Here is a 13,355-nt window from a genome sequence, read left to right on the forward strand (position 1 = left end):
ATGGTGTACGCCCCTTTTCTTCTTCTTCTATAGTTGCTGCGAAAGGGGTAGAGAGATGGTTCTTTCTTGCGCAGCGCGACCTGGCGGTATTCAACCTGATTTTGGGGGACACTGCAAACTCCGTTCCATCGCTGGCCTTTTTGTGGATTCGTTTTGATTGCTCCAAGCTCATTGTGAAAATCAATATCCCTTTCTGCCCGCCCTTTCTCTGAGTCAAGACCAAAGTACGTGAGGGCGTTTTCCCAGGTTATGTCGATGTTTGTTCCGCTCGTGGTCTTTCCGCTCGTTGTGGGAGGGATGCTCTTCCCGCTCAACCGTCCATCTTGACGTCGCCGTTCTCGCCTTGTTTCGCGCCGCGGATCCAGAGAACGTTGTTACACCTGTCAGTGCGTTCAGTCAGTCAACACAGCTTCGTCTCGAGGGGGTTATCGTATGTGACATGGGAAGAGAGGGGAAGTGGTTCGTGTGCTGTCGAATGATGGTCGCGTACCGAATCAAAACCTGGCCCAAAGCTCCCGTCATCTTCTGGTCAATGTACTCCTCGGCGCCGCTGAGCTGGACGTTCATGTAGCTGTCGATGCTGACCAACTTTCCCTTGTATTCGGTCTCGCCCCACTTGAGTCTGATGACGACGTCCTGGTTGACACTGCGCAGGTATGAAATGTTAGCACGCTGGACAAGCTTTGTCTATCAAGGAAAGAGGATGCCTGGCGATCGTGAAGGGCGTTGGCATTGGAGAGGCGCGTTTCGCGGACGTACAGGTCTTGCAGCATAGGCCGCGGGTTAATGGGCACGAACTGCAAGGCAGAAAGGGTTTGTTAGCTTATTGAATCCTATAGAATGTCGAAATTGAAAGGGAAAAGGGGGTTGCATACGCTCATGGTGGGCGATTCGAGGGTGAGATACAGCCCATGTAATGTGTAGATGGGGGGAAGTTTGCGCGGGAGTCGAGGCTGCGATGCGTGAGGCTCGTCCTTCTCTCAATTGGGGCCAATTTTTAGGCGGGCACAGTGCACCTGAGGTTGCTACAGTGGTGTGAGGCTGTCGGAAAATCATCGGGTCCACTGTAAGGGACCGCCTGGCGATGCAACCCAAAAAATCCGGGGGATTTTGGAGCACTGGCCTCCTTTTGTTTCTCCTGTCGCAAGCTGTTTATTGATCAGAGTCTGATGGTCTCATTCGAGTCTTCGTGGCACATATCGAACCTAACACATCGGGACATCTGAGATCAACCTTTGATCCTCATATGATCGAACGAACACCGTGTGAACGCCTACCTTTAGGCGTATGCTCTGGGTTTGTGTGGCGATATCCTACCTCATAGCTTGACTGACGTCTGCTGCATCTGTATGTGGACATCAAATCAAAGCTAAGAATGATGATAGATCACGAGGTAAGTTGAGGTTTCGGATAAGGGTCGGCAAGATGAGATTTATCAGGGTGTATTCGAGACCTGAGCAATCGACGCCTTTGGACCATAATGCTCTCACTAAATGGTATCATGTGAGAAATTATTGTTGGCGCGTGGAAGCTTCTTCTTTCCATGGGCAGCTAAATTCATCGATGTTGAGTACATCGATCTTACCTGCGTAATGTGATCTGTGCCTTCACCTGAGATGCACAAAGCAAACTGGCTTGATGAACTGAAATCGCGATGAAAATTGTGAAAAGAAGGATGCTACAGTGTATATGTCTCGAAAAGAAAAACACCACTCTGGCCAGATGAGAAAATCTCAATTAAATCGATGCGGGAAACTTGGTTGGTGAATGCTTTGAAGCTCATGAAGTCCAATCCAGCATCATCTCGTGTCCTGATGCTGCTATGAAAATTTCGCGGGTACAGCCGAACCTCAGTCAACCTCCGCCTTACAACAACCACACCCCCAGTGACCACACAAAATGGCCACACAAACATTTGAGACCAACGGCGTCCGAATCGCCGTTGAGGGATGCGTAAGCCTTTGCAATGAACACATCTTACACGCAAATGTTCTCCCACTGACAAATCCTGACAGGGCCACGGCACCCTCAACGCCATCTACGCTGCCGTCGAGGCCTCCTGCACGGCCCGTGGCTGGGACGGCGTTGATCTCCTCATCATCGGCGGCGACTTCCAAGCCGCCCGCAATGCCGCCGACCTGACGGTCATGTCCGTCCCCGCAAAGTACCGCGAGCTCGGCGATTTCTGGGAGTACTACGCCGGCCATCGCACCGCGCCGTACCTTACCGTCTTCGCGGGCGGCAACCACGAGGCCGCCAGCCACATGTGGGAGCTCTTCTACGGCGGCTGGGCCGCGCCCAACATCTACTACCTCGGCGCCGCCAACGTCCTGCGCCTGGGCCCGCTACGCATCGCGGGCATGAGCGGCATCTGGAAGGGCTTCGACTATCGCAAGGGCCACCACGAGAGGCTGCCCATGGGCCCGGACGAGATCAAGAGCTTCTATCACGTCAGGGAGGTGGACGTGAGAAAGTTGCTACTGTTGAGGGAGCAGGTTGACGTCGGTATCAGCCACGACTGGCCACGGGCGATCGAGAGGTGGGGTGACGAGAAGGCGCTGTGGAGGATGAAGCCGGATTTCGAGAGGGAGTCCATGGATGGCACACTGGGTAACGTTGCGGCGGAGTATGTCTGCGATCGGCTCAGGCCACCGTATTGGTTCTCCGCGCATTTGCACTGTAAGTTTGCGGCGTTGAAGATTTACAAGGATGAGGAGGCGACTACGAAGGAGGCACCAGAGGGAGCTACGGCCTCAGCTACGGCCCCGGCTGCGGCACACGAGCCGGTTCAAGCACCGGATAATCCAGACGAGATCGACCTGGACGGAGACGAAGAGATCACGGACGCACCCGCCGTTTCGGCACCAGCACAAACAAACCCCAACGAAATCGATCTCGACGACGATGGCGATGACGAGCAGCCTACCGCACCTACACAAACACAGCCCAGCAAAGAAGTAACAGAAAAGGCTCCCAACACCAAAACCTCCGTCCCCGAAGACATCCGCGCCCAACTCCCCGCCTCCTTCGCCAAACCCAAGCCCCAGCCGAAAAAGACACCGGGCCAGCCCGTCCCGCCAACAATCACGAACAAGCAGGTCAACTTCCTCGCCCTCGACAAGTGTCTCCCGCGCCGCCACTTCCTTCAGCTCCTTGAAGCCCGCCCCCACAACATCCTGCCCGCCGACCAACCGGCCCCGACGCGGCCCTTCCGCCTGCAGTACGACCCGGAATGGCTCGCCATCACGCGCGTCTTCCACCCCACGCTCGTCATCGGCGACGAAGCAGCCCACCAGCAGCCGAGCCCAGACCTGGGCGAGGAACACTACGCGCCGCTCATCGACGCCGAGCGCCGCTGGGTCGAGGAGAACATCGTTCAGAAGGACAAGCTTGACGTCCCGCTCAACTTTGAGATCACGGCGCCGCCGCATGTAGAGGGCGAGCCCGAGTCTGTGCCGCACCAGCCGTTTGAGTATACCAACCCGCAGACGTCGGCCTACTGCGCGCTCTTGGAGGTTGGGAACCTGTGGGATGCTAGCGAGGAGGAGAGGATGGAGAGGAAGGCGAGGGGTCCGCCGGCTGCGGAGTTCAGGGGACACCGTGGCGGTGGTGGTCGGGGCTTTCATAGAGGTGGTGGTGGTGGGCGCGGCGGTGGACGTGGTGGTAGGGGCCGGGGTAGGGGCCGTGGCAGAGGCAGAGGTTGGAACTGAGTTTTGTTGAAAGTGGATGCAAACATTTCATGGCGAATTCTATGGTCAAAACAGTCACAGTTGCGAGCTTTTGCCTAGAGCTGTCTAAGGGTTGCAAGGTATCTCTGAGAACAATCCAACAGAAGGCTTCACACCATATGAGGAGCATTCATCCAAGATTAAAGAATTTGGTTTATTCAGCTATAAGTGTGAATTTGTGTGTGTTTACTATGGTTGATCTGTATCCCAACAGAAAAAGCGTAGATCTCAATGGTAGAAAGTTGAGTCGAGCAGAGTGAGTGGAATATAGTTCTTCTTCCATCTTTAATAGACGTTCAACCCACGGAAGAGTGAGGGGAGGAACGCATATGCTAAGATGGGGGTTGGTTTTTTCACATGCGGGGTGACAGCGTGGGTCACCATCGAGAGATCATGGCAAAGAACAGAACACATGCCTTTCTTGGCACGGTATTTCGTCATAGTGTCATAGCAATGGTATCGTGTCTGGTAGTACCACCCTGAACGCTCAACGCCCCAAACTCCGTCATGAACAATGAAGCCAAAATGCAAATGGTCATTAAGCGTCATTCAGATAGTGCCGGTATTTTGCTCTGTGAGAAACGTGTCAGAACGGCTGGGTGGTTCCCGTGAGACAGACGCCGTCGCTCTGGGATCAGAGGAGGTTGGGGATGTCTTACTGTCCAGACCCAGGAAGTCGGCTGCGACCAGCAATTCCAGGCACAGCTCGACAGGAATGTCCATGTCAGGAACGTCCTCCCGCTCGCGGTAGCGGTACCAGTATTGGAAATACTCGCAGACTTTCTCAAGCACAACGCCACTGCCGAGAGAGAAGACGGTCAGACGTTTCCAGAACTTTTTGGACGAAAGGGAAACGAAAAGGAATGAGGATTAGCCTTGTGAAGTGGCTGGGAAACAAGTAGTGTGAGGAAAAAGAAAGAATGTTGCTTGTTTCAGATCAAGTGTAGTTGGGCAATCAAGCAGACCAGCCGTTGGAGCGGTGGTCTGTCAGTGAAACTCATCGATGAAATCGGAGTTCATCATGGCAACAGCCGTAGAGAAAGAGAGGTGGCAGTGAGAGCGCTGGGTTGTGCTGGCTTACCTGATCTCTTCAAACACGCAGCGACCCAGAGCAGCCTCACGGAAGTTGTTGCGCGTGTCCAACATGCCTTTGATGGCAGGGCTGATCATGGCGGCGTCCCGCAAGACGACAAACTCGTAGCCATCACTCGAGACCAGAGTCACGTACTTGCTGTCGGTTGTGCCGTTGGGATCCATGATTGCGGACGGGTGAGATATGCTGCGTGTTCCGTCTTCTGAGGGCTGAGCAGATAGACAGACTGCTGGAAGTTGGAATGGTGGCTTCCGTGTGTCGGAGTATCCGTGTCTCTGATTGTTTCGCAAGTCACGGCGGTGATGCTCGTGGCGAAATATGAGCCTTCGATGAAGGTCGACGACGCGTTCGTTGAAGACGGAAGCAAAAGACTGAAAAATTCACGTCGCGATTTTGAGGGAGGCGGTGGTGGGGTTGGAGCTTGGACCACCTCTCTCTCGTCCCGTAGTCCTGCCGGTGAAAGAAAGAGCACCGGAAAAACTCTGACGGGAGCTGTCCGCTTTCAGACTGCAGGGGGGACCTTCCTTGGCCAGGCCACAGCCAGGGGTTCGATTGATCCGCCTTAGCGCACTTTCGTCAGCTCCACTTTTGCGTTGTCGTTGTGGCTCCTCTGGCGCCTGCCGTCATCACCCCGGCAAGAAGTGGCTGGTTGCCCCGTCGACTTGTTTACAATTGCCCTCCTTGCTCCCGCTCCTTCTCCTCAAGAACACAGCACAACCCGCCCATCCACCTCGCACACAAACCCACCCCCATACAATACACCATCCCAAGCCAGACCAAGCACCTTTCCAACATTCCTCAACTTCAAAACGCCGCAACGTGCCAACGTCTCTTCCCCGTATCGCATGCCTCGCACTTAACCATATCTCAACGGCATTCGACTGAACACGGCAAGTAGCTGAACACGAAGCGAGGAGGCTCGTTTGAGGAGAAGCGGCGATATCAGTATCGGCAGTATTCCTCCATCGCAACAAGAAACAAGCAGCATACACACACAACCCGGGAAACATCGCATAAAAGCACAAACCACTCAAGTCTCCCCAACAACCCCCCCTTCCACCCCCAGACGAGCGCACGCACCGGCCCCCGGTATCTATCTTACCCATCATCACATCAACCCATCTCGCAAACACGCACGAGGGGCCACGCTGCGAATCGACCTCCCTCGTCATCGCATCACAGCACCTCAAACACAGCTCGAGCCTGCCGCATTATGGCGTCCTCATACCAATACCGCAACTCATACCACAACTCGTCTCAGAACATTAGCGAAAAGTACGACGACGGCCGCCCGGCCACTTCCCGCCGCAACACGCGCCTTAGGAGTAGCGACGGCACCGTCAGCACCACAATGAGCTCTTCAACAGGTCGCGAGAGCGCCGCAACCCACGTCACCGAAGGTCCTGCCTATTCCAAGAAGATTGTCGTCGTCGGCGACGGCGGCTGCGGCAAGACATGTCTCCTCATCAGTTACAGCCAAGGCTACTTTCCAGAGGTAAGCATCCAAGCAGAGAAAATAACCAACTCCTTTCGAGCGCAAGATTTTCGTCATTTGCGTGTTGCTGGGGAGCGAAATGAGCCAAAACAATGCTGACTCTGGCTACAACAGAAATACGTCCCCACTGTGTTCGAGAACTACATCACCTACCCAACGCACCCACCGTCCGGCAAGACGGTGGAATTGGCGCTATGGGACACGGCCGGCCAGGAGGAATACGACCGACTGCGACCGCTCTCTTACCCCGAGACCGACTTGATCTTTGTGTGTTTTGCGATTGACTGCCCAAACTCGCTTGAGAACGTCATGGACAAGGTAATTTAACCACCGCCCCTCAGATAACATGCCCCTCCTTTTTTGGGGCAACGCCATTTGACACTAATGCTAATTTCTTCTCCTACCAGTGGTATCCCGAAGTCCTCCACTTCTGCCCCTACACTCCTCTGGTCCTCGTGGGCCTCAAGTCCGATCTCCGCTTCAAGAAAACGTGCATCGACATGCTCAAGACACAGGGCCTCACGCCCGTGACCCAGGAGCAAGGCCGCGCTGTTGCTCGCAAGATGGGCGCCCAGTACGTAGAGTGCAGCAGCAAGGAGATGACTGGCGTGGACGAGATCTTTGAACAGGCCATCCTGACGGTCGTCGCCAATGATCGGAAAAATCAGGAAGCCCAAGCTGCCGCCTCCCCGTCAACACCCAGTGGTCCGCCTGGAAGCAGCGCAGGTTTCCCTGGCGTCGCTCTTAAGAAGAAGAAGAAGAGGAATTGCAAGATCCTGTGAGATTCCCACTGAGGACCTCAGGGTTGTAAGGAAGAGGCATTGGACACCGGCGGAGGGCGTAATGAATGACTTTTTGTTTTATCTGCATGATCTCGTCACGACCTGCTACTATTACGATCTGGAGAAAGCATGCGCCACCATTAGCGAAGGGGGGCGTCTCCTGCTCTAGGGCTGGATGAACTCTAGACCGGAGACGAAGTTTTCCCTCCACCAGGGATGTTGAGAGAGATTTTCTTCATGTTGTTTGATGAAGAAGAACGAATGGTATATAAGTGGGAAACGAAACAAAGGGAGTGGGAGGGAAAGTGAGTGGTTTTCTCATCCGAGTCTCTAGACTCATCCATACCCTTTATTTTTTACGCCAAACAAACACACACACACACACACACAAACGGAGCGGGTACAGGGGAGACTTTGATCAGTTTTTTTCTGTAACCATCAGGTAACCTCTTGGACCTTGAGGGGTAATTTTTCTTATTTTCTTATTTTCCTTTCTCTTTTTCCTCTCCTGTAGCAGCATGGGGTTTTCTGTCTTGATAGGGCATTCCTGAGGGATAGGAAACATGAAATGTTAAAAGCATCAAATCAATTGTTATGTTGTGCCCTGAATGTGATGTATGAGATGAAGTGAGTGAATGGGTAAATCAATATCGCCAAATCTGGCGAAACTACCTACGAAAGCTGCACAGAATTTTGAGTTTCCCAGTGCCGTGGTTCAGTAGTTCTTGAGAATCAATTCAGCTCGCAAGATCAAGTTGAGATGCAGTCCAAACGAGGCATCGGAGAAAGGTCCGATGAGAGACTGATATGAATCGGATTCTCTAGAATGGGATGCACTTTTCATCAATTCGACTACCAAACCCAAAACCCCAAATCCTGAAAAATTCCTCGACTCAACCGGTTTGCAATAAATTGACACCAGCCGATCGTTACGCACCATGGACTCTTCTGCCCAGGCACGCCAGGTTCTGATCGCCGATCTCCCGCGAGAAGGTGATCTCGCGCATCGCACCAACGACGGGCGACCCACCACACTGGTCCGAACCGAGAGCAACGTCGTTGGCGACCCAAACCCAAACCCAAACCCAATCTCAGGTCGAAGCCCAAGCCCAGATTTAAGCCTACATCCCGAACATTCCGAACCCGAGCTGCTATCATCCGTCGACGTCGCAAGTCTCTATGCGCAGGTTGCTAAACTCAACGACGCGCTCGCTGCGCTGGAAGATGAGGTGCGCAGAGAGCCTTATGTAAACTCGGAGAAGGAGTGCCGAGGCGCTGCGGGTGATGTTGAGCAGCTTCTCGCGAGTTTGGCGCAGCGCGCTGCCGAGAAGACGGGGCTGGAGAGGTGGTTCCCGTGTACAGGGCGGAAGAAGAGGGATTTGCTTAGGAGGCATGTCTGTGTTGTGCAGGAGACGTGCGGGACTGTTGGTATGACGCATCTGAGGGCCGCTGATGCGTTTGCTGGGCTTTGTGGGAGGGCGGATGGTCTGGGTGAGGATGGGGAGAGGTTGAGTCGGGTTGTTGGTGAGGCGAGAGATGGGTTTGAATGGGAGAGGGTGAGGTGGAAGGTGCTTGGGTGGCGGGAGGGGATTCTGAGGGATGAGTTGGAGGGGGTTGAGGCGCGGATGTCTGCTGTGAGCGGCGACAGCAGCAGTAGCGGGCTGGTTCCTGATGGGCACGGGGGCGGTATTGTTGATAATGCGGCTACGACTACGACAACTGAGCGAGAGGCCACCGTCGTCGAGATGCGATTTGAGACGGAGCAGCTGGCGACGCTGCCGTCGGAAACGGAAGACTACGCACATAACCCCGTGGAAGACGACCTTGGTAATCTTGTTGAGCAGCTCCAGCACATTGAAGACGACCGCGACGCGAGGAGCCCCGGAAACGAGAGGGACGAGGTCCGCTTGGAGATCATGGCAGCTTCACTCGAGTCGTTGTTTCTGGTGAAGCACGGAGATCTCAGCGCCGATTTGCAGAGACGGGTTGCAGCGCTGCGAGAGGGTGGAAATAGGTGTCTCGCCGTCGCTGAGAGGTTGGAGAAGCTTCGAGATTCGGATTACGGCGATTTGGTGGCTGGGCTGGGTGAGCTTGCGAAGAAGCCGGACGCGGAGAGCAGGCGCAAGGGTGTTGAGAAGGTTAAGGCGGCTGGGCGTTTGGGTGCTTCTTATCGCGGGATGACGACGGCTGAGTACCTTTTGATGAGATGAGCCCGGCAGTGTAGGGGTTGGCATCGTGTGTAGAAATAACGTCATCATTCATAGGAAAATAGGTATTTCGTTGCTGGTGGGTATCATGATCTCTGCTCGTTCTTCGTCTCGCCATCGCTGCCCTCCTCGGTATCGCCCTGCTTGTTTTCCTCGGGTTCTTTCGCCATTACGTTTTCGAACTGCGACCACAGCGCCTCGACGGAGGAGAACTCGTTTCCGACCTGTGATGTGGCGTCGACCGCCCCGAATTAGTGCTCGAATCTCTTGACGGCCGGCGTATTCGTAAAGGAGAGAGAGGAAGGCTGCTTACCGTAATGACTGCCTCAAGCGAACGGTTCAGCTTATTGATGTTGGCGAGGACTTGCTCAAAGTTCTGGATTTCCCCGTCAGCATTCTCCTGTTGTTTGTTTTTGTTGATGCTCGTCGCTTCGGCGAACAAGAGGCCGACTGGGGGAGGGCTTTACCATTGCGATTTCGCCAATGAGTTCTTCGCGCTGCTGCTCAAAGTAGGTCTTTTCCCTCGTACCCGATTGGGATTGCGAGTGGGAAAAGGTCCGCTGATGTGACGACATGTTGTTTGTTGGTGGCTCGGTGTCTTTGGAGGGTTGAGGAAGAGGTCGCGCGTCGCGTTGTGAGGAATTGGAGTTTTGGCGGTGATGGCGGGGTTTGGATGGAAGGTCACTGCGGTGGGGTTGTTTTTACAGTTTCTTGTGTGGGTATGACACTGTACGCAACACTGTGGGTGTCTCCAAGTATTGTTGATCCATGTAGCGTACATTTCTCACTCTTCACGTATTGCCATGTTATAAAGGTAGTGAAATTTAGATCAAAAGATGATTATATGTATGGACGATGCCCTAGACCACAGGGAAAGAGGAAGCCTGTATCCATGCCAAAATGTTCCAGCAAATGACCGTGAGGAAGGGTATCAAAAAAGGGTATCATAAACGAAAGCCAGAAGAGAGTCCGTATCCCATCATCCGCCATAACCAACCTGTCTGCTGTACCCTTTGATCAGACGCTCTCTCTGGGCTTTACCGGCGAAGCCCCCATGACACTAATGGCATCATCATCAATGGGCTTCGCCTGGAACGTCGACGCACTCTTGTCCACAGCGATACCTGTCTGCCCCCCGGCTCCCGATACCTCCCTTCCGTCACGCAGCTCCCAGCTCCCCTGGCGCTCGTGTCGCACTCCGCGCCCAGAGACAGCCAGGTCCGGGTCGCTAGCCATCTTCTCCGCGGCCTTGAAGCCTCCGAGCCCGGCAATCCGGCCATTGCCGTCCTTTCCTCCTGCTCCGCCTCCGGCACGATGAATCCGGAAACCGCCGAGAACAGCCGCCGAGACAACAACCAGCCCCAACACAGCGAGGACGATGATGGCGCCAATGATGCCCGCGACAACGGGCTTCTGCACGGCCGAACGAATGGCCTCGCCGACGGTCGGCGTCGTCTTCGTGGTCTGCCAGTCGCAGAACGACTGGATCGAGCCGCAGATGCTGCACCACGTCGCCGTGTCGATGCCGAACTTGGCCATCTCCTGCTTGAAGTAGCTGTACGTCACGCGGGTGTCGCCCTCGGCGAGGCCGAAGAGGGGATACTCCAAGAAGGGGGTGCCCGGCTCGGCGTTCTCGCGGTAGAGGAAGCGGACGTAGAGGTTCTCCTCGGTCGGGTAGGTGTCTGGCTCGTTGGGCTGGTCGCCGACGAGCTCGAAGACCATGGCGGCACCGTTTTCGGGGAGGCTCCAGAAGGGCGTCGTGGAGAGCGTCTGGTTCGGCTTCTGGAGCCCTGCGAGGGAGAAGAAGGAGAGGAAGGGCTCCTGGGAGCTGAAGAGGAGGGTCAGCTTGTTGGAGTAGCCGGCGAAATTGCCGTTAGCCTCGAGGGCGTCGACGACTCTGCGCGCAAAGGTCCGGCCGGCGATGGTGCGGATCATGTCTCCCTTTTGGAGGCCCGAGACGGCTTGGTTGGAGGTCATGTTGAGCTGCTGGAGGCGGGCGTACATTTCGAGGAACTCGATGCGCTGGGCGTACACGTCTTGGAGACCGTCGTAGACGGCCTGCTCGTGGGAGTAGCGGTAGCGGACGTAGTCGTAGATGTCGTAGGCGTTCCAAAAGTTCACATGTGCGAGGGAGATGTCGCCGTCGTTTAGTGGCGGCGTGCTGAAGAGGGATGTGTAACCGGGGCGGGAGGCTTGCTCGAGGGCCTGCATGTACGGGTCGAGCTGCATGACATACGTTGTCGAGATCTTCCACTGCGGGCATTCCGTGTTGCCCCGAACACTTTACGATGGCAAGTCAGTTCGGTCTCAAGGGACATACTATGGTTAATGGAACTTACTCAATCGACCTATCGTCAGACAGCCCCAGCGTCTCAATGATAGGATATTGGTAACCGCCCAGGGGATACTGCGTGGTGTTTCCAGAGATTGTCGAGTACGAGATGTTCGTCCCGCCAGTATCGGCCGCAAAGGCCTGCGTGATGGGCGGGTAGAGGCCCTGCATGAAGGCAGCAGCGCCGGCTGCGATGTGGGCATCGGGGAGGGAGAGGATCGAGAGCTGCTCATGCTCATACACGTTGCGCGCAATTCCCTTGATCGCGGCGCGGGTCGTGATGCGACCCTCGGAGGTGTTTGTGGGTGTTCCGCTGGCCAGGTAGCGACTTCTAAAGGCATTTCCCTGGGCGTACATCTCCTGAGCACCCAAAGGAGTCAGGGTATCTTGGAGCCCGCTGCGCACCGGCGTGCGCTCACCGTGCATGATCATTGCGACGGACGCCCATACTGAAGGAGTCGAGGGCGCGGCCGAGGTCGCTGCGATCAGGGTCCCAATGAGGACAATCAGGGATAGGGTAGACATGACGGGCGAGAAGCCTGGGTTGCGTGTCATACGGTTGCAAGATTTGGGTGATTGAACTTGCAGTACGGGCTTACACAGGCAACAGAAAGCTCGAGGCAACGGAGAGATCAATCCGATACAGACGAACGGCTGCTCGGTACAGAGAATGGAGGGGAGAGCTCGGCTTAAAAGAACATGACCAGACCACCAGTCTAGAGGCAGAGGAGAGCTTGGAAGGACCGGAGCATGCAAGGCTCGCATGCAGCAAGGCGGCGGCGGGAAGCTAGCTGGGCTTACACCATCTTCACCTCAGAGGGGAACATGAGTGACAGCTTCTCACCGCATGTCGCCTCGATAAGCCATCGAGTGTCTTTCCTTCCTTCCTTCCCCCAAGACGCTTGTCTCGGAGGGGTGATGTAGGCAGTACATGACGTGCTTGAGGCCCAGAGCGACAGAACGAGTCAGGGTACAAGGCCGGACATGGCAGACGGGCGGCATTGTCTTTCTTGGCTACCGTTGCGACTCCAACAGATGGGTGGTCGACGATGGCGGTGGTGACGGATGGGGCCGACGCGGGATGGCGTGGAAAGCGCAGCAAGGATCTACAATGTCTGCATGCTAGCAGAGTGGAGATGGCGGCACATGGCTGACTCTCAAGTAGGCCGAGCCAAGTGAGTTGTCCAAATCAGGGAGAGGTGAAGGAAGTTGGAGGCAGTCGAGGTGATAAGGTGAGAGACTGAGAGAGTTGTGAACGGAGAGCCGAACTCAAGAGGCCAAGGTGCGGGGTGACTGCATGGCGCGATTGAGCTCCAAGCTACGTTATCAGCTATCCTCGATAGCTCCGGCCAATGATGGAGCAAGCCACTCATGCACTTGACGCTTGGAAGAGAAAAGGCGAGAGGGCGCGATGGGATGCCGCAATCGGCTGCATCGGCCAGAAGAAGCTGGTTGCAGCGGCCGTTTTTAACGTGCGGTAGCGACGATCAGGCGGGGGAATTGGGCTGGATTGAGACTGTCTGACATGATTGCCTTGCTCGTTCATTGCTCTTACGCGACATGTCTTGGGTTTCTAGACGATGATCTGTAATTTGCCAACCAACATAAGGTAGTCAAGGCAGTCGAGACTGGGGCAGAAGAGTATGCGTATGACCCGACAACCTGGGTCTAGATGCCGCGAGAAACTAGAACAGTCCACATCAACGATCCGTTCTGCT

The 13,355-nt window shown here is 55.2% G+C and overlaps 8 protein-coding genes across 8 annotated transcripts; 3 read left to right on the top strand and 5 right to left on the bottom strand.

Moving 5' to 3' along the window:
* Positions 1 to 310: 310 nt before the first annotated feature.
* CABS01_10941 (LSM domain-containing protein) lies at positions 311 to 881 on the bottom strand (the record flags this gene model as incomplete). Its single annotated transcript, XM_060544296.1, has 4 exons — positions 311 to 380; positions 491 to 646; positions 760 to 797; positions 876 to 881. The coding sequence occupies 4 exons, from the start codon at positions 879 to 881 to the stop codon at positions 311 to 313; spliced, it is 270 nt and encodes an 89-aa protein (XP_060398572.1).
* A 1,018-nt stretch (positions 882 to 1,899) lies between these two features.
* On the top strand, positions 1,900 to 3,710 carry CABS01_10942 (lariat debranching enzyme domain-containing protein; the record flags this gene model as incomplete). The annotated part of the gene is made up of 2 exons (XM_060544297.1): positions 1,900 to 1,953; positions 2,016 to 3,710. The coding sequence occupies 2 exons, from the start codon at positions 1,900 to 1,902 to the stop codon at positions 3,708 to 3,710; spliced, it is 1,749 nt and encodes a 582-aa protein (XP_060398573.1).
* A 567-nt stretch (positions 3,711 to 4,277) lies between these two features.
* Positions 4,278 to 4,985, bottom strand: CABS01_10943 (Skp1 family protein; the record flags this gene model as incomplete). Its single annotated transcript, XM_060544298.1, has 3 exons — positions 4,278 to 4,300; positions 4,388 to 4,527; positions 4,810 to 4,985. 3 exons carry the CDS (start codon positions 4,983 to 4,985, stop codon positions 4,278 to 4,280), a joined length of 339 nt encoding a protein of 112 aa, XP_060398574.1.
* Positions 4,986 to 5,447: 462 nt separating this feature from the next.
* On the bottom strand, positions 5,448 to 5,930 carry CABS01_10944 (uncharacterized protein; the record flags this gene model as incomplete). Its single annotated transcript, XM_060544299.1, has 1 exon — positions 5,448 to 5,930. One exon carries the CDS (start codon positions 5,928 to 5,930, stop codon positions 5,448 to 5,450), a length of 483 nt encoding a protein of 160 aa, XP_060398575.1.
* Positions 5,931 to 6,034: 104 nt separating this feature from the next.
* On the top strand, positions 6,035 to 7,098 carry CABS01_10945 (Ras family protein; the record flags this gene model as incomplete). Its single annotated transcript, XM_060544300.1, has 3 exons — positions 6,035 to 6,316; positions 6,431 to 6,634; positions 6,724 to 7,098. 3 exons carry the CDS (start codon positions 6,035 to 6,037, stop codon positions 7,096 to 7,098), a joined length of 861 nt encoding a protein of 286 aa, XP_060398576.1.
* A 938-nt stretch (positions 7,099 to 8,036) lies between these two features.
* CABS01_10946 (uncharacterized protein) lies at positions 8,037 to 9,308 on the top strand (the record flags this gene model as incomplete). Its single annotated transcript, XM_060544301.1, has 1 exon — positions 8,037 to 9,308. The coding sequence occupies one exon, from the start codon at positions 8,037 to 8,039 to the stop codon at positions 9,306 to 9,308; it is 1,272 nt and encodes a 423-aa protein (XP_060398577.1).
* Positions 9,309 to 9,391: 83 nt separating this feature from the next.
* On the bottom strand, positions 9,392 to 9,880 carry CABS01_10947 (DASH complex subunit Dad1; the record flags this gene model as incomplete). The annotated part of the gene is made up of 3 exons (XM_060544302.1): positions 9,392 to 9,529; positions 9,619 to 9,705; positions 9,773 to 9,880. The coding sequence occupies 3 exons, from the start codon at positions 9,878 to 9,880 to the stop codon at positions 9,392 to 9,394; spliced, it is 333 nt and encodes a 110-aa protein (XP_060398578.1).
* Positions 9,881 to 10,322: 442 nt separating this feature from the next.
* Positions 10,323 to 12,192, bottom strand: CABS01_10948 (uncharacterized protein; the record flags this gene model as incomplete). Its single annotated transcript, XM_060544303.1, has 2 exons — positions 10,323 to 11,586; positions 11,645 to 12,192. 2 exons carry the CDS (start codon positions 12,190 to 12,192, stop codon positions 10,323 to 10,325), a joined length of 1,812 nt encoding a protein of 603 aa, XP_060398579.1.
* Positions 12,193 to 13,355: the final 1,163 nt, after the last annotated feature.

Source organism: Colletotrichum abscissum, assembly GCF_030869225.1.
Source record: "Colletotrichum abscissum strain IMI 504890 chromosome Unknown Scaffold_29.1, whole genome shotgun sequence".
Taxonomy (NCBI): domain Eukaryota; kingdom Fungi; phylum Ascomycota; class Sordariomycetes; order Glomerellales; family Glomerellaceae; genus Colletotrichum; species Colletotrichum abscissum.